This window comes from Dama dama, chromosome 32 (assembly GCF_033118175.1).
Source record: "Dama dama isolate Ldn47 chromosome 32, ASM3311817v1, whole genome shotgun sequence".
In the NCBI taxonomy this organism is placed as follows: domain Eukaryota; kingdom Metazoa; phylum Chordata; class Mammalia; order Artiodactyla; family Cervidae; genus Dama; species Dama dama.
This window is the reverse complement of record NC_083712.1, coordinates 35,055,200-35,079,358: the sequence shown is the minus strand read 5'-3', so window position 1 is coordinate 35,079,358 and position 24,159 is coordinate 35,055,200. Positions and strand designations below refer to the sequence as shown.

Below are 24,159 nucleotides of genomic sequence, written 5' to 3'. Positions count from 1 at the left end.
GAGTTCTGATTTCGCGGCCTTGCAGCAGCGGCCCCTGGCGGTCTAACCTTCGCGCTCGCCGCCGAGTCGTCGGACTATCCCCACACGCTCGTGTCGCCTGGCTCTCGTCAATCCCGCTGACGGTCCGTGCGAGGCCGCTCCTGAGCCGGCCGATTCCGATGCGAGAAGACCGGGGACGCCAGGAGCGCCCCCTGTCGAGCCCGCGGTGTGTCGGTCTCTGGAGAGTCGGCCGCCGGGACTTGGACGCGGGCTCGGGCTGCGCGCGGGGCGGTAAGCCAGGCTGTCGCTTCCTCGCCCGGTCTGTGGACCTCAGACGCGGTCTTTTCAGACCTAAGACCCTCTCTTCCGCTCTTAACACGCATTTGCTTGGTGTGGAATTGGGTCCTGACTAGAAATTCATGCATCAGAGGATATTTCAAGAGCAACAGGTTTTTTCCACGCTCTTTCTTTTGACAAAGAAAGAAGAAAAGCTTCACTAGTTTATACCGTTTTCCAAAAGAAAGGCCACGAAAAGAGTAAGAAAGTCACACTCTCAGAATAAAGATGGTCCTTGATTTGCATACCATGTTATAAAATAATTCAATGTGTCATAAATAGTATAACTTCGTTGCATGCAGATGAAAACCAGGAATTGGAACCACCCTGTTAGAAAGCATTGATATAGCACTGGGTTTTGAAGCCAAACTTAAGCGTATAAAAACCGACTTCAGTGTACTGGATATGTGGATGAGTCACTTAACCTTTAGCAAACTTAGGAGTGTGCAAGGTCTAGAGGTATTACAATAGGGAAGAACAAGTCTGACTTCATATTGGATTTTTTTTTCCCCACGTCTGTATTCCATTGCTCTTGCTACTCCTTAATAACTAAAGGGATGTTACCTATAGCCAGAAATATACAGGCTGGCCCATTCTCAAGGATCAGACCTTTCAAGGTGTAACACTGTCCCATTCATATAGAGAGAAAAAGTTGCAGAACAGAGAATAACACTTCTCTTGTTGGACACTCATAGGAACATCGTGACCTGACCCACCTTGACAGCCGTAAGAACAAAGGATTCTGGCACTAAGAAGTTTGCAACAACCAACCTAACCTTCCCTTTTTATAAAAAAAGGCCTGAGTCCTCTGTCTTCTCCATTGTCTGGCTTTCCAAATAAAATTGCTATTCCTTGCTTCAACAATTAATCTTTTTATTCATTGGCCTGTCTTGCAGTCAGCAGTAGGAGCTTGGACTCAGTATGTTAAAAGTATGGTTTACATTGCTTCCTAAAAAGCAGTGATCTTTCTCACTGGCCTACTGCCTTATACAAGACTGGTTTAGAGACCAGAGGAAAGTCATAAATACAAGTATCCTTTTATGTTAGTAAAATCAAGTATAAAACAATGTGGAAGAACTGAAAAGCTGGATATTACCTAGACTACGCTTACCACCTGGACTACAGCACCCTCTCTGAATTAAGTAGGGGAAATCGTGTGGGTTTTTTTTTTCAAACTTTTAACTTTTTATTTTGTATTGCAAGAGATCCCAGTTTAATTCCCGGGTGGGGAAGATCCGCTGGAGAAGGAATAGGCAACCCGCTCCAGTATTTTGGCCTGGAGAATTCCATGGACTTCAGTCCATGGGGTTGCAAAGAGTCAGACAGGACTGAGCGACTTTAACTTTCGCTTTCATTCTTTCCCAAACCCCCTACCCATCCAGGCTGGCATGTAACATTGTGTAGAGTTCCATGTGCTATATAATAGGTCTTTGGCTATCAGAAACACTGTATTTTTTTCAGTTTGGTTTCTTATAACACTCTGTCCCTGCTCACTATCACCAGGTGAGTTCTGTGAATATATTTTTAATTGAGGTATAATTAGCATATGTTAATTTTAGGACTATAACAATGATTTGATATTTATGTTGCAAAAGGATCACCACATTAAGTCTAGTTCACATTTATCACTATACATAGTTACGAATTTTCTTCTTGTGATGAACTTTTTACTCCTTTAGCAACTTTCAAATTTGCAGCAGTGTGATAAATTATCAATACCTTACTATTTATTATATATACATACTGTGCTGAATATATATCTCCCCTCCAAGCATTTTGTCCCCACCCCACCACCCCACCCCTCTCCTCTGGCCACCATTAATCTGTTCTCTGTAGCTATGAGCTCTGTTGTTTTGTTTTTAGATTCCATATGTAAGTAAGATCATGGGGTATTTGTCTTTCTCTGGATTAATTCACTTAGCGTTATGCTCTCAAGGTGTATCCATGTTCTTGCAGATGGCAGGGTTTCATTCTTTTTTATGGCTGACTAATACTCCATTGTACATATATATGTATGTACATATATGCTGCATTTTCTTTTTAAATTCATCCATCAGTGGACATGATTGTTTCCATATCTTGGCTATTGTAAATAATATTGCAATGAATATGGGAGTGAGTCTATCTTTTTGAGTTAATGTTTTCATTTTCTTTGGATAAATACCCAGAAGTGGAATTACTGAATCATGTAAGTGGTTCTATTTTTAAATTTTGGAGGAACCTCTGTACTGTTAACGGTGGCTGCACCAATTTACATTCCCATCAGCAGTGTTCAAGGGTTCTTGAACATTTCTCCACATTGAGCATTTCTCTACATTTTCACCAACACTTGTTATTTCTTGTTTTTTGATAAAAGCCATTCTAACAGGTGTGAGAAGATACCTCACTGTGGTTCTGATTTGCATTTCCCTGACAACTGGTGATATTGAGCATCTTTTCATGTACCTGTGTCCATCTTATATGTCTTTGAAAAAATATCTGTTCAGATCTGTCCATCATTTAATCCAGTTGTTTGTGGGTTTTGTTTGCTACTGAGTCGTATGAGCTTTTTAAAAATATATTTTGGATCTTAACCCCCTATCAGACATATGATCTGCAAATATGTTCTCCCATTTAGTAAGCTGCCTTTTCGTTTTGTTGATGGTTTCCTTTGCTATGCAGAAGCCTGTTTAATTTAATGTGGACTTGTTTGTTTTTGTTCCTGTTGCCTTGGCTTTTGGTGTCAGATCCAAAAAATCAGCACCATGACTGATGCCTGGTGCTAACTACCTATGTTTTCTTCTAGGAGTTTTACGATTTCAAGTGTTACATTCAAGTCTGTAATCTATGTGGGGTTGATTTTTGTGTCTGGTGTTAGATAGTGGTCCAGTTTTGTTCTTTTGAATGTGGCTGCCAGTTTTCCCAGCACTGTTTATTGAAGAGGCAGTCCTTTTTTTATTCAATGTTCTTTGCTTTTTGTTGTAAATTAATTGACTGTAAAAGTGTGGATTATTTCTGGGCTTTCTATTCTGTCCCACTGATCTGTGTGTATGTTTTCAAGCCAATAACATACTGTCTTTTATTACTATAACTTGGTCATATAGTTTGAAATTGGGAAGTATGATGCCTCAAGCTTTTTTCTTCCTCAGGATTGTTTTGACTATTCGGGGTCTTTGTGATTCCATGCAAATTTTAGGATTGTTCCATTTCTGTGAAAAATCCCATTGGAATTTTGATAGGGATTGCATTGAATCTATAGATTTCTTTAAGTAGTATGGACATTTTACCAATATTAATTCTCCCAAAACACAAGCACAGAATATCTTTCCATTTATTTGCATATTCTTCCATTTCTTTCACCAGTGTCTTACAGTTTTGGTGTACAGGTCTTTTACTTCCTTGGTTACATTTATTCCTGAGTATTTATTCTTTTTGGTACTTTATCCTATCAAATTCCCTACCACAAATATTATTATACATTTAAACAGTGTTTTTAATGTCCTATAATCGTAAAGCTCTATGTATAAAGAAAAAGTTATGGAATGAGTTATCATTACAATTAGTATTAATTGAAAATTGAAAAAAAAAAAAGAAAATTGACTTACGACACTGCTGTTAGACCTTTTCAACATGTCTCATCTGTCCCTTAAATTTTCTCATAGTCAGTTAACATATTGCCCTTCTTTTTAAAAAGTACTTATTTATTTATTTTTGGCTGCTCCAGGTCTTTGTTGCTGTGCGAGGACTTTCTCTAGTTACGTCGAGCGGGGGCTACTCTAGTGACAGTGCATGGGCTTCTCATTGCTGGGGCTTCTCTTGTTGCAGCCCACGAGGGGTCTAGAGCACCCAGGCTTTGGTAGTTGCCGCTCTCGGGCTCAGTAGTTGCGGCTCACGGGCTTTAGAGCTTGAGGTCAGTAGTTGTGGTGCATGGGCTTAGTTGTCCCTCAGCATGTGGGGTCTTCCCGGACCATATTTTTGAGCAGAATATGGGCCTGATCTGATTTGTGACTTGAAAAGATCCCCCTGGCTTCATATGGAGGCAGGTGTGGAAACAGGGAACCATTGGGAAGGTATTACAGTAGTCATGATGACATGATGTTGAGCATCCTTTCTTACACTGGTCTGCCATCTCTAAAAATTGGGTTGTTTGCTTCTTGATTGTTGAATTTTAAGAGTTCTTTGTACATTTTGGATAATCAGACTCTATCACATACAACTTTTGCAAATATTTTCTCCTGGTCTGGACTTGTCTCATTCTCTTGACCTTTATTATCTTTTAATGTTCACGGGGTTAGTAGGCATGACCCTTCTTTTACTTCTGATGTTAGTAATGTGTGTCTTCTCCCCTTTTTACTGGTTATCCTAGAAAAGCGTTTGTCAATTTTATTGATCTTTTCAAAGAACCAGCTTTTGATTTCCTCGATTTTCTGTTAATTCTCTTTCAATTTCATTGATTCCTGCTCTAATTGTTATTATTTCATCTCTTCTGCTTACTTTGAATTTAATTTGCTACTCTTTCGTTAGTTTCCTACAGTGGAAGCTTAGCATATTGATTTTATTTTATTTTTTAATTTTTTTTTAGCATATTGATTTTAGATGTCTTCTTTTCTAACATTCAATAATATAATTCAGTGTTACAATGTCTCTCTAAGCATTGCTTCTACTGTATCTCATACATTTTGATAGGTTATATTTTCATTTTCCTTTGGTCCTCAATATTTTTATTTTCTAGAGAATTTTTCTTCGACCCAGGTGTTATTTAGAAGTGTGTTCTTTAATTTTCAAATATTTGGAGATATTCCAAAATACCCCCAAGTATTTTAGAATATTTCTGTTATTGATTTAATTGGTTTCATTCTACTGTGATCAAAAGCCATATTTTGTATGATGGCTGTTCTTTTAAATATGTTATGGTGTGTTTCCTGTCTTTTGATATATATACATATGCATGTTTCCTAGACGTATTCCTTCGAGTAAAATTGTGGATCACAAAATAAGTGCATATTTGGCTGTAGGGAATACTGATAGACAAGTTTTCCAAAGTGGCTGTAACAATTACAGCCCCCGCCCCAAGCATGCACTAGAGCTCCATGTGTTCTACAGCTTTGCCTTTGTTATGTTTTAACTTCTGTAGCCACTGTGGTGGGTGTGTAGTAGTGTCTCATCATAGTGCTAATTTGCATTTCCCTGATGACTAAAGAAGTTAAGCATGGTTAACTGCGTGCTCAGTTGTGTTCCACTCTTTTGTGACCCCATGGACCGTAGCCCACCAGGCTCCTCTTGTCCATGGATTTCCTAGAGTGGGTTGCCATTTCCTTCTCCAGGGGATCTTTGCTGACCCAGGGATCAAACCAAGGTCTCCTGCACTGGCAGGAGATTCTTTACCATTGAGCCACCTGGGAAGCACTATCTTTTCCTGTCAGTTTACTTCAGTTCAGTCCAGTCACTTAGTCGTTCGTGTCTGACACTTTTCGACCCATGGACTGCAGCACACCAGGCTTCCCTGTCTATCACCAACTCCCAGAGTTTACTCAAACACATGTCCATAGAGTCGGTGATGCCATTCAGCCATCTCGTCCCTTCTCCTCCTGCCTTCAATCTTTCCCAGCCTCAGGGTCTTTTGCAATGAGTCAAAGCTCATTGCCTCAGCTGGCCAAGGTATTGGAGCTTCAGCTTCAGCATCAGTCCTTCCAATGAATATTCAAGACTGATTTCCTTTAGGATGGACTGTTTTGATCTCCTTGCAGTCCAAGGAACTCTCAAGAGTTTTCTCCAACACCACAGTTCAAAAGCATCAGTTCTCTGGTGTTCAGTTTTCTTTATGGTCCAACTCTCACATCCATACATGACTACTGGAAAAACCACAGCTTTGACCATACGGACCTTTGTTGGCAAAGTAATATCTCTGCTTTTTAATGCGCTGTCTAGGTTTGTCATTGCTTTTCTTCCAAGGAGCAAGCATTTTTAAATTTCATGGCTACAGTCTCCATCTGCAGTGATTTTGGAGCCTAAGAAAATAAAGTCTGTCATTGTTTCCACTGTTTCCCCATCTGTTTACCATGAAGTGATGGGACCGATGCCATGATCTTAGTTTTCTGAATGTTGAGTTTTAAGCCAGCTTTTTCACTCTCCTCTTTCACTTTCATCAAGAGGCTCTCTAGTTCCTCTTCACTTTCTGCCACAAGGGTGGTGTGGGTTCTTTACCACTGAGCCACCTGGGAAGCCCTATCTTTTTCTGTACTCATTGGCTTTTGGATCCCACTTTGGTCAAATGCTGTGTGTCTTTGGTCCCCTCCCTCTCCTCTTCTACTGGATTGTGTTTCTTTATTGCATTGTAGCTGTTGTTGCTATATTCTGAGTATGAATTCTTTGTTTGATAAATCTATTCCAAATATCTTCACCTACTCCCTGGGTTGTTTTTAATTGTCTTCATAGTGTCTTCTGATGAACAGAATTTATTTTTAATGACATCCAGTTTATCAGTCTTTCCCTTTGTGTTTGGTGTTTTCTAAAAGTTGATGTCATTATCATCAACCTGATTTTACAGAGAAGCTAACAGAGGTGCTGGGCACTGGTGCTCTCAGGGCCTGGCGGAGAGAGAGGCAGGCCCTGGGCAGCAAACAGCAGTCACTGTCTGCAAATGTGCCCAGGAGGTGCATGAGTCTTAATCCCTCCTCAAATTTGTACCCCTAGACACTCAACGTAGCCCTGGCCCTCCCAAAGTCTGAAAAGACCCCTCTAGGTTTATCCCTTTGGTCTAGACTAGGCCAAAAGAATTTTAATTGGATTCTCTGAATTTAGAAGTCAAGTAACTAAAATCACTTTTCCTTCTCCAGTAAAGTAGAGCTAAGTGATCATCTACCAAACACTGATAGCTGATGAAAGGTACCGAGGCCTCCGCTTTGCTTAAAATGTTCTCAATTTTCCTGGATAGGTGACTTTGAATGAGCTGCGCTAAGGGTTTGAGAAGCAAAAACCTCTGGTGGCTCAGTGGTGAAGAACCCTCCCGCCAATGCAGGAGACCCGGATTCGATCCCTGGGTCAGGAAGATTCCCTGGAGAAGGAAATGGCAGTCCACGCCAGTATTCTTTCCTGGGAAATCCCAAGGCGAGAGGAGCCTGGCGGGCTACAATCCAGTCACAAAAGAGTCGGCCACGATTTAGCGACTAAAACAACAACTTGCTAAAGAAGAGGATCTTGGGAGCCTTCCAGGAACTTTCCAAAGGGTGGAGCGCCCGGGACAGGCAAGGGAGGGGCGGGTGGGTGTTTCCCGGGCAAGGAGGTTCCCGCAGGCTTTTAAACGCGGCGTCCGCGCGAAAACCCGGATCCAGGATCGCCAGGCCTGGGCGCGCTCGGGGTTATTATCCCTTCTCCCAGATCTCCTCTCCGAGTCTTCGCTTGAGCTGCGGCTGGGAAGCGAACCGAAAGTGAAAAGCCGCGGGGCTGCACCCGGCAGAGCGCGCCTCCTTTTCCGCGCTGCGGTAAGTAGCATCTTCAGAGTCTTTTCTGGCTTGAGCGATGGCTTGGTGGGAGCAGGGTCTCGGTGCGGAGAACCGAAAAGGGACTTTACAGAGGCGCGCCGAAGCTGAGACACTGCCCGCCGAACTCACAGCCCTAGGGAAACCTCTTTGTGCCCAGAAGGGAGTGTGTCTCAGAGGAAGACGGAGTTTTGCGCTGAGAAAGTGTCCGCGTCCGCTTTGGGAAGCCTTGGGCAGCGCTTTCCAGGGACCCTCCCTGAGATGCAAACCCATCTCGCTGCTGAAATGCACAGGTGGGAGGGAGGTGATGTGCAGGGGCCTCGGTGATAGCGGGTTCCCGCCCCCCCCCCCCCCGTCCCAGCCCCCCCTCTTCCCCCCAGGAAGGTTTCGCATCCCTCCCCGTCTGCCACCATCTTCCCAGCCCCACTAACTCCAGAACCTAACTCCACCTCTGTGCGCTGTGAACAGCTTCCTTCTCCCTGTCTTGAGTCGAGCATCACTTGTTGCTAGAATTGTGTGCTGAAGTAGGAGCGACGCTGGCTGTCCAGTTGGGGAGAGCGTTGCCTATTTAAGGCAGAAGATGCTCTGAGAAAACTCCGGAACTGTAGGCTTTGCCTACGATATGCAAGCCATTTCTTAAGTATTTTGGTACCCGATTAGCATCCTCAGAATAGGACACATTTTATGTAAGCTATGGAAAGAACATTGGCGTGATTTTAAGACGTTTTCTGGGACTCTGTTAATGATTCTATAATATGTAGCAAGTGCCACGCAAAATGCCGGTTTTTCTTAACGCCGTGGCTCCAGCAGGCTGCCCCCTCCAAACCCCTAACACCACCAACAGAATCCCTTCCCCACCCCACCTCACCCCCTCCGCACAGCCGTCTAAGATAGTCGGAGAGAGTAGTATGCATGTCCGAACTTGGGTTGTTTATTTCAGTTGAGGGCTACGTGCAGTTTTGAATTTGGCAAGTTGGTCTTCAGGACCTCGTTCTCCTTTTACGTCCTCTGTTCACTGAAGATGAGACACCCGCCGCCCCCCTCCGCCCCGGCCGCTCAGGGCCCCTCGTGGGCGTGTTGGCGACGTCACTCTACCACGGGGGCATTGTTTCTCCCGCCGGTCCACGTGGTCTCTAGAGGAGGACCTGGATCCTGCCTCTCTGTCTTGAATAAGCAGCCCCGGGTATTTGCACAATAAAGTGGCAGAGACACCAGCCTAGCCTCAGGGTTAGAACTTTCTCCCTCTCCTGCCTGAAGCCCGCGGCAGTGTCCTGGCGAGGCTTCGTCGTTTAGGTCAGCCCCTTTTTTGGACTTGCTGTGGTGACTCTTCCGTTTGCTGCCTTCCTGCTAGATGGCAGTGTGTAACAGTGAATTTAAACACACAGCCTCAACTGTTACTGTTCTTACGGCTCATCTTTCACTCTGCGGTTAAAAAAAAAAAAGTATTTTTCAAGTTTTATCTTACAAACAACATATTTGAAAAAAATTTCAAACCAGGATTAAAGTTAGGAAGTACAGAAAATGAGCATATTGTTTGGACAAACAATGATGTTATTCATGTAAGTGTAAGCATTGCTCAGTTTGCAGGCATTTCCAACCCATATTTAAATACTTTCTAAATTTGGAATGTAAAAAGTTGATTTCAGGTGCTCTGTGATGACCTAGATGGGTAGGAGAGGGTGGAGGTGGGAGAGCAGTCCCAGAGAGAGGGGATATATGTATACATGTAGCTTATTGACGTCATTGTGCAGCAGAAGCTAACACAATATTGTAAAGCAATTATATATTTTTTTAAAAGAATTGATTTCAGTAAGAAATCCAGTACCTATTTCACATACTAGTATTCTATTAATAAACATTTGTAGTAGAGTTCTTGACTATGAGTTTTTAAAAATTAAAAACAAGTTCATCTTTGTTTACAGTATTTTTCAGATATTTATTTACTTGAAAATAAGATTTCAGTTTTTAAAAGTTAATGCTGAATTAGTCAAAAGAAGAATGAAGATCAAGTAACTCTAAATTGTCATATAGAAATATTTCTTGTTTTATATTTCCAGAAATCTTTAGTTTGTGATGACTCAGCTTGTCCCAATTACTGTCTCTTTACTTGATTGACTTTTCTTCTATGGAGAGTTCCTGGGCACTGTTCAAGAGATCAGAGAACTTAATTTTGGGATGAAGATCCCCAGAAGATCATTTGTTCCAGCTGTTTGTTTTTAGGCCGGTGAAGTATTAGTCAGATTTTATTATGTTATTTGATTGTTTCCTCACTCATGATTATAGGAATGATCAAAGCAGCTGAGGGATTTTAGTTCCCATCATTGCCAGGAAGGAAAATTGTTACAGAATAACCAGTAAGTCCTTCCTGGAGAAAGAACAGTTATAAAGAACACCTTCCAAGGAAAAAGAAGCTCAGCTCTTAGTGTGATACAGAATCTTCCCAATAGTGGACCCCCCTCTTGCATTTAAAAAACCTATTGTTTTTGAACACTTCTATTTGGGTCTTCATGTCAGTCTTTTTATTTAGTTCTTTAGTGGGTTTGTTTTTATCTAGTTTCTATGTTTAAGTAGACCCACTAAGTGAGATTGTGTTAATACTGTATGCTTCAAGTGCTTTAGTTTGTGTCTGGAATTTTAAGAATTTAAGAATGGCATCACTTTCAGGAGGAGAAGAATGAAGATGCTCATGCTACCACTTTTATCCTCCCATTAATCTTTCTTTTTTATTAATACAGTCTTTTAATTTAATTTTTAAAAAAGGTATTTATTTATTCGATTGCTCTGGCTCTTAGTTGCAGCATGCGGGATCATGGAAGTTCTTTAGTTGCCACATGCAAGATCTAGTTCCCCAACTAGGAACTGAGCCTGGCACCCCTGCATTGAGGGCATGGAACCTCAGCCATTGATTCCAGTAGTTGCCAGTATCCCTTTCTGTCTTGTGATTCTGTTTGTCTCTCCTGCAATGTGTGCTTCCAAGAGGATGACCTTCCCAGATAGAAATCTGTAAGGCAGGGCACCACTCCAAAAAAAAAAAAAAGAAAGGAAGAAAGAAAAGCTCAACAAAGTATGCAGTCCACTAAAAAAGAGTGAGGAACATATTAACACAAATAAGTGTTAATAAAGAAAATGGGATGAAAAGGGAAACTGTGGATCCACCACACCATGCTCATCAGGTGCCCAAGGGGACAGTCCTTCTGCAAATTAACAACACTGGTCAGCTTTTTTGTTTGTTTGGTCAACTTTTTAATGTTCAACAGTTGTTTTATATTCACCCAATAAAACAGCTTTAAAGAGTTTCGTAACCTCCCCCAGCATTTTGTCCACTGATGTAGAAACAAGCATAATGCATGGTCATATATCTTCTGACCTGGCGCTAGGGTGGAGTAAGGCTTCTCCAAGCAGGTAGCCTTGAATGCCCAGAATGGCTCTGGTAGTGAAAGAGGTTTGGGTTTTGTAGGTGGGGACCAGAGCACAGAACAGGAAACTGTGTTCCAGGAACAGCTAGAACAAAGGGTTTGTCAGGTAGAAGGTGGAAAAGTAGGGCAGAGTCCAGAGACTCTTGTTTTCTAAGCTGATGAATTTGATCTTTATCTTGAACTCTTTGGGAAGCCATTGATGGATTCTAATAAGAGGGGAGATACCCAGGCTACATTCTAACAACATCTCTGAGCTGAGTGGGAGATGCTAGCAGGTCAGAAATCCTAGTTATCAGACTTTTGATTTTTTTTTCTTTTTTTTGCCACACTGAGAAGCATGTGGGATCCTAGTTCCCCAACCAGGGATCGAACCTGACCTAGAAACACAGTCTTAACACTGGACTGCTGGGGAAGTTCTTATCAGGCTTTTGGAGTTACCAAGTAGGAATAGATGCAGAGTGTCCGTGAGGTCAAATAGAGTCGAAGGCAATTAGTTAAAAATTGCTTGGAAATTTGTCCAGAGGCTCTTAGACTTTCCTATCTGCCTGCCATGTCATCTCTCTTTCCCAGGAGAGCAGCCCCTACTTAAGGGATGCTCCAAGAATTTTATACATTATGAAATGAAAACATCTTGGAATGTTTTCGTTTGAGAAATGACACTCTGGTGTGAATAACGTGTCTGGTAATTAGACATATTCCTTCAAAAGACTCTGCTGGCATAACCTGAAACTCAGTTAAGAGTCAATTATTAACCCAGTGACTTCCCTGGTGGCTCAGACGGTAAAGCATCTGCATACAATGTGGGAGACCTGGGTTTGATCCCTGGGTCGGGAAGATCCCCTGGAGAAGGAAATGGCAACCCACTCCAGCATTCTTGCCTGGAAAATCCCATGGACAGAGGAGCCTGGTGGGCTACAGTCCATGGGATCGCAAAGAGTCGGACACGACTGAGAGACTTCACTCCACTATGAACCCAAATGACTCACCAGTTACTAGAGAGAGGATCTAAGACTTCCCAGAGCTCCCTGGTGGGTGTCACCCAGGGTTGGCTTCTCATTTTCCACTTGGGACCACAGGGTGGAAATCACCTGGGTCCCATGGCTGAGACCCTTGACCCACACCAGGGACTGGCGCTGCATGGCTGGGGCCGTGTGGGAAGCTGGCATCCTCAGGCTGCTAATTCACTAAGATGTCCGGTCTCCCTCCTCTCCATTTTAATTCAACATAAAGCAGAGACCATGGAAATTATTTTGGACTGAAAGTGTTGCTGCTTTTGACTGGACAGCCCTTGCAGGATTATGCGGTGGTGACTCTCAGCTCCAGACCCCTCTCCGGGCAGCAGATGAGCCGTGTGCACGGCCCAATGATGCGTCTCAGGGCTCAGCGCTTGGGTCAAGGGGGTCGGTTAGTGAGTCCACTTCGGCTGTGATCGACCTGGTTGAGCAGACACACACTGCCGCAGCCTGGGAAGGGGTGTTCTGGGGCGCTCTTTTAGAAGTGAGGGTCTGAGATTCACCCTGAGGGCAATGAGGAAACAGAAGGGAACTTTCTTCTTGGGGCCCGTTTGTCTTGGAGCTTGTCGGCCTTCAGGGTGCTCTCTGCAGTCCATCTGTCCCCGCCGAAGGGGAACCGCTGATTTGATGACAAACTCCCGGGTAACTCGTGCCGTATGTATGTTAGATTGATGTGCCCCAAGGCCTGGTTGGCTGCTGCCTGCTCGAAATCATCAGACCATCCACCCTAGCTCATTCTGTTCTTTAGTGCTGAGTATTTACCCACAGCTCAGTCCTCGAGACCATTCTGTGTACTCCTGGTTTTGGGACTATGACCTCTACTGAGATTCTTTGGATGGAAGGGATTTTTGTAACCTTAAATTCTTCTGGCATAATTTGTGAAAAAGTGAAAGTGTTAGTTGCTCATTTTTCTCTGAATCTTTTGTGCCCCAGTGGACTGTAGCCCTGTGTTCCGTGGCTCCTCTGTTCCATGGAATTCTCCAGGCAAGAATACTGCAGTGGGTTGCCATTTCCTTCTCCGACCCAGGGATGGGATCTTCCCGACCCAGGGATGGCACCCGTGTCTCCTGCGTTGCAGGCGGATGGTTTACCAGCTGAGCCACGAGGGAAGCCCAGAGTGAGAATAAGAGCAAACGTTTATCAGATGCTTCTTTTGTGTCAGGCTCTGAAATAAGTGTTTTACCAATTTTATCTCATAGAATTCTCACAGTATCTCTCTGATTGGGCACCTCTGTGACCTATATTTTGGAAATTGAATCGTGGAATCACGGACAGCCTGAGGAGTTGAGATTTGAATCCTGGCAGGCTGACTAGAATCCATTTTCTTATACCCTGTGGATTGTAAGACTTCCGTGGATGAAAAAAAAAAAATGAGCTTTTGGCTATCTCTGAGATCAAGAGTCATTTTGTTGCTGAGGGGAAGAAATAGCCTGGACTTAAGAGTTGATCAAGGTAGATGCAAGAGAAGGGAGCACACCTTTAAAATCAAGGTTTTAAAGCAGAATTCTGCATCACTTTTGTATTTCTCATTGGATCTTCAGTTCCATATCTGAGAGGTGTACAGTCAGATCTTAGGACCAGGCCCTTGGAGCACCCCCTTCCTCTGAAATGGTGATCCTTGCTCTCCTCTGAACTCGACAGTGTGGTTTGCTCAGCATGTTTGACTTCAGGGAACCCCAGGAATAAGAGGCAGTCTGTGGGACTATTTAGTTCATTTGAAAAGTTTTTGCAAAAGACCATCCATTTCAGATAGATGAACACCTTATTTCAAGACATCCAGGGGACCCACAATCCACACAATCCACTGCTTTAGTGCACTTTCTGTAAAAGACTAAGCAAATAAAGCAGTAATCTAAATTCCTTATGTTGTGGCCGAAGTGGTTTTCCCTGGCGGGAACTGAGGTCAGTCAATCATTTGCCATTTCTGAGCAAAGCCTGAAACTTTTGTTCTTTCCCTAATTTTTAACAGACTGAGGGGACAGTCCCGGCTATTTCTGCTCCACTTCTCTGTTCTTTTGAAATGTAGATGGAAAGAAATGATCACATGTCAGTGACTTTCGGAATTCAAGTCTGATGGCAAAGAAAATTAAGTGGAAGCATCATTTTAGTCTCGGGACCTGATTGTCGATCTCTCACTCTCCTCTAATGGACTGTATGACCTTGAGCAAGACCCTTCACCTCTCTGGTCTTGGTGTCCTTATCTATGAGTGAAGTGTTAGGTCTACATGATCCCAAAGTTTCCCTTTAGTTTTGAAGCCTTTCGTTTCTATACTGCAGCCCTGCAAGTCTGCATTAATGAAATCTCCTGTGCTAAGGCCAAACTATTGTTCATTTGTTACAGATATTTTTTGGATGCCTTCTGGTTTAAAGAATCCCCAGCTGCTCTGATGATAGCTTAAGAAGACTGCATGCTGTTCCCTTTCAATGCCAGGCCAGGCGCCCTCAGAACCTCACATCTCAGTCCTTCATGGAGCCCGGGTCCCAGCAGGAATGGCAGTGGGGGAAATTGGCACGCAGATGGTTCTTCCACGTGAAGTCGTCTTGGTCTGCGGGCCGACTCGGGAACACCTGGTAACCAGGCTCGCCCTCTGTCAGTCACCCAGGGCAGGGCAGCATGGTGCGGATTCAGAGGAAGCTGCTGGCATCTTGCCTGTGCGTCATGGCTGCCGTCTTTCTGCTCATCACACTCCAGGTACCAAGAGCTTGGGTGGTGTAGTGTTGATTCCTGGGCCTCTGCCCCTGCCCCCACACCCATCCCATGCTCGCCAAGGACTTTACTTTTTGCTTCATCTCTCAAGGTCAGGATGTTCTCTCTAAGACAAGGAAAATACTTTCTTCTTTTAAACATATGATATTGAGGTTTAGTGAGTGGATGTGGTAGGTAGAAACAAGATCAGTGAGTTGGGACATCAATTTGTGACTCTCGCAGGATCCTAGTTTTAAAATTTTTTGGATGTGGACCGTTTTTAAAGTCTTTGTTGAATTTGTTGCAATATTGTTTCTGTTTTATGTTTTGGCTTTTTGGCCACTAGGTGTGTGGGATCTCAGCTTCTTGACCAGGGATCGAACCCACACCCTCTGCATAGGAAGGTGAAATCTTAGCCACTGGACCACCGGGGAAGTCCCTGAGTCCTGGTTCTAGTAGAGCCCTGTCTGTCTTGTTGGCTCAAGACAACTCCCAAAGAGGCCCTCAGTGTATCCATGAGGACTGGGTAATAGCCCAAATCGTACTGCTGATGGCAAACTGCAGCTAAGATCCAGATGAAGGTTTAGCTTGGATGACTTCCTCCCAAGTCATGACCCCTTCTGAAAGATCCCATTCTTGAAGAAGCAGTGACTATTTAGAGGACAAGCTAGTTTGTTCTGCAGAACACAGACAGCGGCATTCGTAAATTTGTTGGTGGTAGGGTGAGTGAACTGAAGCACTTCTTCAGTCCTCCTGTTTATCTCATATAGTTGGTTCTTCTGAACTTCATTTGCTGATTTCAAAGTAAAATAAAAATTTCACAGTGAGGGTAAAAGTATAAATATGAGTTCAGATTTTTTAGCCCCCACTTGCGTCCCTGCTGTCCGTTTCAAAATCCAAAAGGACTTTTAAAGATTACCTGCGGATGTGAGTAGTTCACATGCAGGCCCTATGGAGACGAAGGTGTCCTCCGGGCGTTTTATTCTGGAGGATTGCCCTTCTCCTTGCTTAGGACGGAATGAACGAATGCTTATACCAACACTTTGGCAGTCTGTCCTGTGCTGTTTCCACCACCTTCCGCTGCCAGGATGAGATTCTGGTCAGAGCAGACCCCTGGCTGTCATTGTGTCTCTCTTGGAGGTAAGGATCCAGGACCTGCTTGAGCTGGAAAGGCTGCAGTTTTCTGCTTCATTCTGTGGGAAATTATGAGAAAGCTTTGATCTTACTCGACATTTGACCTCTTTTCCAGGCTTGAGGAATGCCAGTGTACAAGTTAAGAATTTTGCTTTTGATGTCAGAATAAATTACCATGCTTTTGGTAGGCCTGTTATCTCGTAAGTTTCCAGAATAGAAGAGGTAGTGTGTTTCCTGAAGCTGAACCTTTGCCTGGATCTTGATCGCAGTTTGCCATCGGTGGTCTGATTTGGGATGTTACCCAGTCCTCATGGATACATTGAGTGCTTCATTGTTCAGCGTTGCTGTTATACTATTTTTATTTGAACACCATAAAATGAACACATATAATGCCTGTATATTTAGTGTCATAGTCTGTGCACAGGTTGGAAAAGAATTTCCAGACATGAGGCAGAATGAGAGGAGAACAGAGTTTACCAGGGTGGGAGACGCTGTTAGAACAGTGGGCAGGTTCAAGGGAGAGCCGACCCCTTTTGTGGTCTCTGCAATGTGGGAGACCTGGGTTCGATCCCTGGGGTGGCAAGATCCCCTGGAGGAGGGCATGGCAACCCACTTTGGTATTCTTCCCTGGAGAATCTCCAGGGGCAGAGGAGCCCGGCAGGCTACAGTCCATGGGGTTGCAAAGACTTGGACATGACTGAGCGGCTAAGCATAGCACAGCACAGCCAATTTTTGTAACCTCAAGACAGAGAAAATTCCTGCTGGAAGGGTAACATGAGATGATTGGTTAGGATGCTAGAGGGTAGGTATTTTTACCTAATATAAGGTCAGGGAGGCTCATGGCAACGATTGCTATGGTGCTTAATCAGTCCCAGAAATGATCTTGGTGCAGGGGTCCACATCTTTGTCCTTGGTACAAGGCTTTACACCTGTGACCTCGGTAGAGAGCTCCACATTTAGGACCGTTCCTGTTTTCACTGGCTTGTAGGCTAGGCAAGATGAAATAATTTGCCACGTAGGTAGGGAAAAGGAAGGCTAAACAACAACAAAAAGATCATGTCATGAATCCTGTATTAGTTTGCTAGGGCTGCCGTATATAAAATACCAAAGATTGGGTTGGGTGATTACACAACAGGAATTTATTTTCTCACAGTTGTGGAGGCTAGAAGTCCAAGGTCAAGGTGTCAGCAAGCAGGGTTGTTGCTCTGAGACTTCCTCCTTGGCCTTGTGGATGGCTGTCTTCTCCCTCTGTCTCCACACCGTCCTCTTCCTATACTTCCATGTGTCTCCATCTCCTCTTTTTATAAGGACACCAGTCATATTGGATTAGGGCCCACTCTGATGACCTCTTCTTAACTGCCTCTTTAAAGACCCTGTCTCCTAGTTCAGTCACATTCTAAGATGGGAGGGGATAGGGCTTCAACATGTGAATTTGGCCAGGGGGGCGGAGGAGGGGGCACAGTTCAACCCATAACAGATTTTATAACGTGATTAATAGTCTAAACTTGAAAATGTTTCATTGACCTACAGTTAAACTAAAGCATCCTGGTTCTCTGGAGGAAGTCATTTGAGACACTGTTTTTGATTCACATTTAACTATATTTTGTATATAGTATCTGTAGATTCTTTGGGTGTATGGTATCTTTTTTTTTTTTTTGAATTTTATATACCTTTCAGTTTCACAAATAACTGATGAAATCATTTTACAGCAAATCTAAGACATATTATTTCACTTGGACTTTCTTTAATGTGATTCTCTAACACAGGGGCCCCCAGTGTCCAAGATCTAATGCCTGATGATCTGGGGTGGAGCTGATGAAATAATAATAGATATAAAGTGCATGCGAAATGTAATGTGCTTGAATCATCCCTAAACCATCCTCCCCCTGGTTTCCTTCCCCCAGCCCGTGGAAAAATTGTCTTCCATGAAATCGGTCCCAGGTGCCAGAAAGGTTGGGGAACTGCCGCTCTAACAGATGGGAACTTTAAATTTAGTATAACCATATGACTGTTGTCATGCTCAGCAAAATTAATATTACTCAGGGCCATCTATGTCTCAGGCCATATTAAATTTTCCCCAGTTATCTCAAAAAAAGTTTTAATGGGTTGATTTGAATCTGGAATAAAACAAATCCACATTTTGAATTTATCTTAAGTTTTGTGGATTATTTTCTATAGAAGTTTCTTCCGCCCCACATTTTATCCCATGTCAAGGGTTTGTGGAAGAAACTAGGTCATTTGTCATTTTGAATTTCCCAGATTTTGGATTTGGCTGATTTTCTCCTCATGGTTTTGTTTAATATGTTCCTCTGTGCCCCGTATTTCCTACCACCTGTTACTGATGTCTGAGGCTAAGCACTTTTTAAAAAGCTGTTTGGTAGGACAGTCTCTCCTTAAAGCACTCCCTGTTATTTGGATATGACCTTATGCCTTGCACAGTAGATGTTGATCAGAAATGTGGAGCAAAATTTATCTTCGAAGTTATACCCACGACTTTCTCAATGTGATTCTTTAAAGTCGCTGGTTGTACATTTGCAGGGAAAGGTTGGGTGAAAATGTAGAGCATTTGTGGCTAAAGTCAGCACCATTCCATCGAGCTCTGGGGAGTGGCCGTCTCATTGCTGTGCTGTGCTGAGTCACTCAGTCGTGTCCGGCTCTTTGTGACCCCATGGACTGTAGCCCACCAGGCTCCTCTGTTCATGGGGTTCTCCAGGCAAGACTACCGGAGTGGGTTGCCATGCCCTCCTCCAGGGGATCTTCCTACCCCAGGGAGCAAACCCAGAGCTCCCGCACTGCAGGCGGATTCCTTACCATCTGAGCCAGCATGAAAGCCCGGCCACCTTATTATGTCATCATAAAAGTGCTGAGGACGCTGTTGGCAAGGGTTTTTAGTTTTCAATGACAGTTGTACTGTTCTAATGATGACTTTAGTGTCACAAATGATCCATGCTTTCTTCAAGGCTAATAGAATTCTTTCCTCCTTTTGGAATACTGTGTGGCTTTTTGCCAAGTGGCTCTTAATAGTTTTTTTGGCATTGGACCCCTCAGAGAATCCAGTGAACATTACAGACCCTCCCCAGGGAGTTACAGACCTTCCATCACATCAGTGGGTAGGGGCCCTTTTCTGACACCAAAGGTAGCAAATGCATAAAGAAGACACCGCTCTTGGCTGCTGAGAGTGGGGCCTGAGGGCCAGCAGGTAGTCTCCTCTGTTGACAGGTGAAACAGTTAATACATTTTAATACATACAGTTAATACATACAGTGACTAATACATACAGTTAATACATGTTAATACACACAGTTAATACATACAGTGACTAATACATACAGTTAACACATGTTAATACATGCAGTTAATACATACAGTGACTAATACATAACAGTCAATACATTCAGTGACTAATACATAACAGTCAATACATACAGTGACTAATGCATATAGTTAATACATGTTAATACATGCAGTTAATACATACAGTGACTAATACATACAGTTAATACATACAGTGACTAATACATACAGTTAACACATGTTAATACATGCAGTTAATACATACAGTGACTAATACATAACAGTCAATACATTCAGTGACTAATACATAACAGTCAATACATACAGTGACTAATACATACAGTTAATACATGTGAATACATACAGTCAATACATACAGTGACTAATACGTAACAGTCAATACATGTAAATATGTCTTCTTTTAACTGCTTTATTCTTTGCACAGTCTGACTGTTAACGTTTTGTTATATATGGTGCAGACCAGCCCCTACTTTTATACTTGTCTTTCTACCATATTTTGTAATATGTTAGAAATACATTACATTTTTTTGTCGTGTATTACATTTGTTTGCCATCTGAATATCAAACCTTAAAGTTTGATGAAATGACAGTAATTTTGCCTCTGATTTTACTCTGCCCACCCTGCCCTCCAGATTACTTTGATTGATGGCCTTGTTCTCCAGAACCCAGACTCTCTGTCTCTTTTTTAAATTTACTTATTTGGCTGTGAACGTATGTGCTCAGTAGTGTCCGACTCTTTGCGACCCCATGGACTGTAGCCCACCAGGCTTCTCTGTCCATGGAATTTCCCAGGCATGAATACTGGAGTGGGTTGCTATTTCCTTCTCCAGGGGATCTTCCTGACCCAGGGATCGAACCTGCATCTCCTATGTTTCCTGCATTGGCAGGCGGGTTCTTTACCCCTGAGCCATCAGGGAAGCTGTACCAAGTCTTGTTAGTAGTTGTGGCACATGAGACCTTCAATCTTTGTTTTGGCATGTGGGAGCTTTAGTTGTGGTTTGTGGGATCTAGTTCCCTGACCAGGGATGGAACCTGGGCCCTTGCCTTGGGAGCATGGAGTCTTAGCAACTGGACCCCAGGGAAGTCCCCAGACTGTCTTGAAATACATAAAAAACATGGTTTTAAGTGAGAAGGAGCCAAGTACTATGCCATCTCCATGCCATGGTGAATATTATTGGACTTCCAAGGTGGCACTAGTGGTAAAGAATCTGTCTGCCGATGCAGGAGATGTAAGTGACGTGGGTTCCATCCGTGGGTCAGGAAGATTTTCTGGAGCAGGAAATGATGACCCACTCCAGTATTCTTGCCTGGAAAATTCCATGGACAGAGTTTTAAGTGAGAAGGAGCCCAGTACTTAGGCCATCTCCATGCCATGGTGGATATTTTTACAAACATAAGACCCATGTTATGACACCTTTGAAAAGTGAAAGTGAAAGTCACTCAGTTGCATCCAACTCTTTGGGATCCCATGAACTATATAGTCCATGGAATTCTCCAGGCCGGAATTCTCCAGGCCATAATTCTGGAGTGGGTAGCCCTTCCCTTCTCCAGAGGATCTTCCCAACGCAGGAGTCGAACCAGGGTCTCCTGCATTGCAGGCGGATTCTTTACCAGCTCAGCCACAAGGGAAGCCCTATGACACCTATAATTGTACTAAAAGGAAACCAATAGGGTTTTTATCATTCACTTTCCCCAAAATGTAATCTCCAGCCTTTGCCAGATAATAGCCCTGGCTCTTGCAGGTTTCATGAAGAGACACAACCACTTCTGGATTCTGTATATGCCTACAAAATGGAGGAGAGATGTATCTGTTAAGTATTTAGTAGAGAGGCGTGTCCTTGTTGGTAGATAGTTTGGAGGCTGTGTCTCTACCCTCAGCCCCAGAAACTGTAATGTGTTATTTTACTTGTCAAAAGGGACCTTGTACGTAAGATGACAGCGGCACGCCTGGAGGTCAGGAGACAGCCCTGAATCGCGTGTGCAGGCCTAGTGGGACCACAGGAGTCCTTAACAGAGAAGACTTTCCCAGCTGTGATCAGAGAGTGATATGACAGAAGAAGGGTCGGAGAGATGCAGCATTTTTTTTTTAATTTAAAAAAGTGTATTATTTATTTTGGCCGTGCTGTGAGGCATGTGGGGTCCTTATTCCCCGACCAGAGCTCAAACCCATACTCCCTGCAGGGGAAGCACAGAGGCCCAACCAGTGTACTGCCAGGGAAGTCCCAAGAGGCAGCATTTCTGATTCCAAAGGTGGAGGAACGGGGCCATGAGCCAAGAACTGCGGGTGCCACTGAAAGAAAACCAAGCAATGAATTTCCCGCCTGTTTCCTGAAAGGAACGTAGCTCTTCCGACACCTTAATTTTCTTTATTTTTTGAGGGGACTCCACACGCCGAAAGGAAGACTTTAGGGGGCAGAGCAGAAAGCTGCTGGGGCACAGAGACAAGGGTAAGAAGTCCCTCCAAATGGGAGTGGAGTGCCCGCCACCCTGCCTTGCCCTGAACATCTGCCTCCAGGGCCATGGCAGGAGCCCAGCCATTAAGTACAGCGTGCAGTCCTAGCCCTTGGAGTCTCCTGTCCTCATCGGTGAAGTGGACAACACCTTTTAGCCCAGCGAGACCGTTTCAGACTTCTAACCTCCAGAAACCAATTTAGTATTGTGATAGTAAAGTTGTATCATTCTAAGTTGCTCAACTTGTGATAATCTGTTAGAGTAGCAATAGGAGGCTAATATGACACTAAATCAGGTTTGATCCCTGGGTTGGGAAGATCCCCCGAAGGAGGAAATGGCAACCCACTCCAGTATTTTTAGCCTGGAGAATCCCATGGACAGAGGAGCCTCTTAGGGTATAGTCCATGGGGTCCCACAGAGTCAGACATGACTGAAGTGACTTAGCATGCATGCACACAAGAAGAGAAATCCTCATGATGCATTCGAAATATGCAGAAGGAAATTATAACCAGCCTGACACTGGTAATAGGTCGTCATCTCTTTTAGGTCGTGGTTGAGCTGGGAAAATTTGAAGGCAAGAAGTTTAAAAATTCTCATTTGAAAGATGGACGTGCAGAAATGGAAGCAGAGCCTCTCCACCTCCATCCATTCTTTAACAGAGGAGGACTGACCCTGAACAGGAAGAAGACATTGGCAGCTGACAGCTTCCCCATCATGCTCTGGTGGTCCCCACTGACCGGGGAAACCGGAAGGCTTGGCCAGTGTGGGGCGGATGCTTGCTTCTTCACCATCAACCGGACCTACCTCCATCATCACAGGACCAGAGCCTTTCTCTTCTATGGTAGGTTGGGCTTCTGCCTTTCTCCGTGTTTGCTGACATCCCCCTTCAAAGCTGAGTTACTACTTTTCTCTCAAGGAGGACATGGGGGCTCCCCTTGAAAGCTCCTTGCATCCCTGAACCCCTACACTTGCCCCAGAGAAGGCCTGAGCACTGAGCCAGTACGATAAATATGTGAGCTGCACCAGCAGCGGGGTGGTTGGTTGGGCCATCTGGTATTTATTATGGGGGAGAAGAACTGCTTCTTCTCACCTTTTCATAGTTGGGTACCATGCTCACTGGATTTGGTATTTAGGAACTGGGTATTGATTATCCCGCTGATACCAATTCAGAATATCATCTGAATATCATCTGTGATAATGGCCGGGAGATTTTGATTACTGTGACAGATGTGTCACTGGACACAGGCTCAGCACAGTATTTTTTATTTCATTTTTTTTTATTAGACTAATTTATTAGTCTGACTTTTCATTAGTCAGAAATAAAAAGAGTGTTCCACATCAGCTTTCGAGAGCAAGTGGGTATTCATCCCTCCCCCAGGCTGATTATATGTCCTGCTGGAATTGAAGGGCCGCCAGACCCAGCTGGGTGGAGGTGGTGAGATGCCAGCAGCTGTTAGAAATATGGAACTCTTGGATGCTGAGGGTTTGGGGGTGTGGGGGAATACAGGTTAGCAAGCTCGACGGAAGATAGGCAAGATCAGTCACTTACATGAGGAAGTCTGAAAGGACAGCTGCTTTAGAGTGGTGTGAGTGTGTGTGCGTGCGTGCGTGCATGCGCACGTGTGCAGTGGTGCTGGCTTTGGAGTGGCAGGACTGAAACTGGGGTGTAGGGCTGAGTCATCCTCAGTGTTCTCCCTAACAACAACTTAAATAAAGCAGAAAGTGGCCTCAGCAGGAATCAGGTGGTGTGTGGGTCCCACAGCTGGTCAGGGCTCCAGAGCAAGGGGGGCTTTCGTGGTGGCTCAGCGGTAAAGAGCTCGCCTGCCAGTGAAGGAGATGCAGGAGATGCTGGTTCGATCCCTGGGTTGGGAAGATCCCCTGGAGGAGGAAAGGGCAACCCACTCCAGTATTCTTGCCTGGGAAATCCCATGGACGGAGGAGCCTGGAGGGCGACAGTCCATGTGGTCACCAAAGAGGCAGACACAACTTAGTGACTAAACAACAAATAATCCTCTAATGGTTTTTGAGATAAGGCAACATTAAATGTATTAGTTTAATTTCCCAAATTTTAACAGAAGCCCCTAGACATATTTCAGTTAGACACAAAAATATGTAGGTAATGTATATAGAAAACCTACTACATAGCTTAAGAAATAAAATATTACAAGTAAAATTGAAAGCCTGTATGAGCCTTTTCCTGACCCCATCACATTCCCTTCCCTCCTACCCCAGAGGGTTATCCTAATTCTGAAATTCGTGTGTGTGTGTGTGTGTGTGTGTGTGTGTGTGTGTGTGTGTGTGCTTAAACAACATAAAGTGTTATTTTGTATGTTTTAAAAATTACCTACATAGCATGATAAATTAACTTTCTG

General features: G+C 43.9%; 1 protein-coding gene across 4 annotated transcripts in view; it reads left to right on the top strand.

The window, feature by feature from the left end:
• Nucleotides 1-7,623: 7,623 nt before the first annotated feature.
• FUT10 (fucosyltransferase 10) overlaps nucleotides 7,624-24,159 on the top strand; it is a 74,230-nt gene continuing 57,694 nt past the window's right edge. Inside the window, exons 1-3 of one of the 4 annotated variants that reach the window (XM_061134893.1) lie at nucleotides 7,625-7,775; nucleotides 14,543-14,893; nucleotides 22,334-22,628. In XM_061134893.1, coding sequence (XP_060990876.1) covers nucleotides 14,816-14,893; nucleotides 22,334-22,628 — 373 coding nt within the window. In that variant the 5' untranslated portion in view covers nucleotides 7,625-7,775; nucleotides 14,543-14,815. Of the gene's footprint in view, nucleotides 7,776-7,951; nucleotides 8,066-14,542; nucleotides 14,894-22,333; nucleotides 22,629-24,159 lie in introns of those variants that run through there. The other 3 variants (XM_061134894.1, XM_061134895.1, XM_061134896.1) reach the window with 3 other exon arrangements.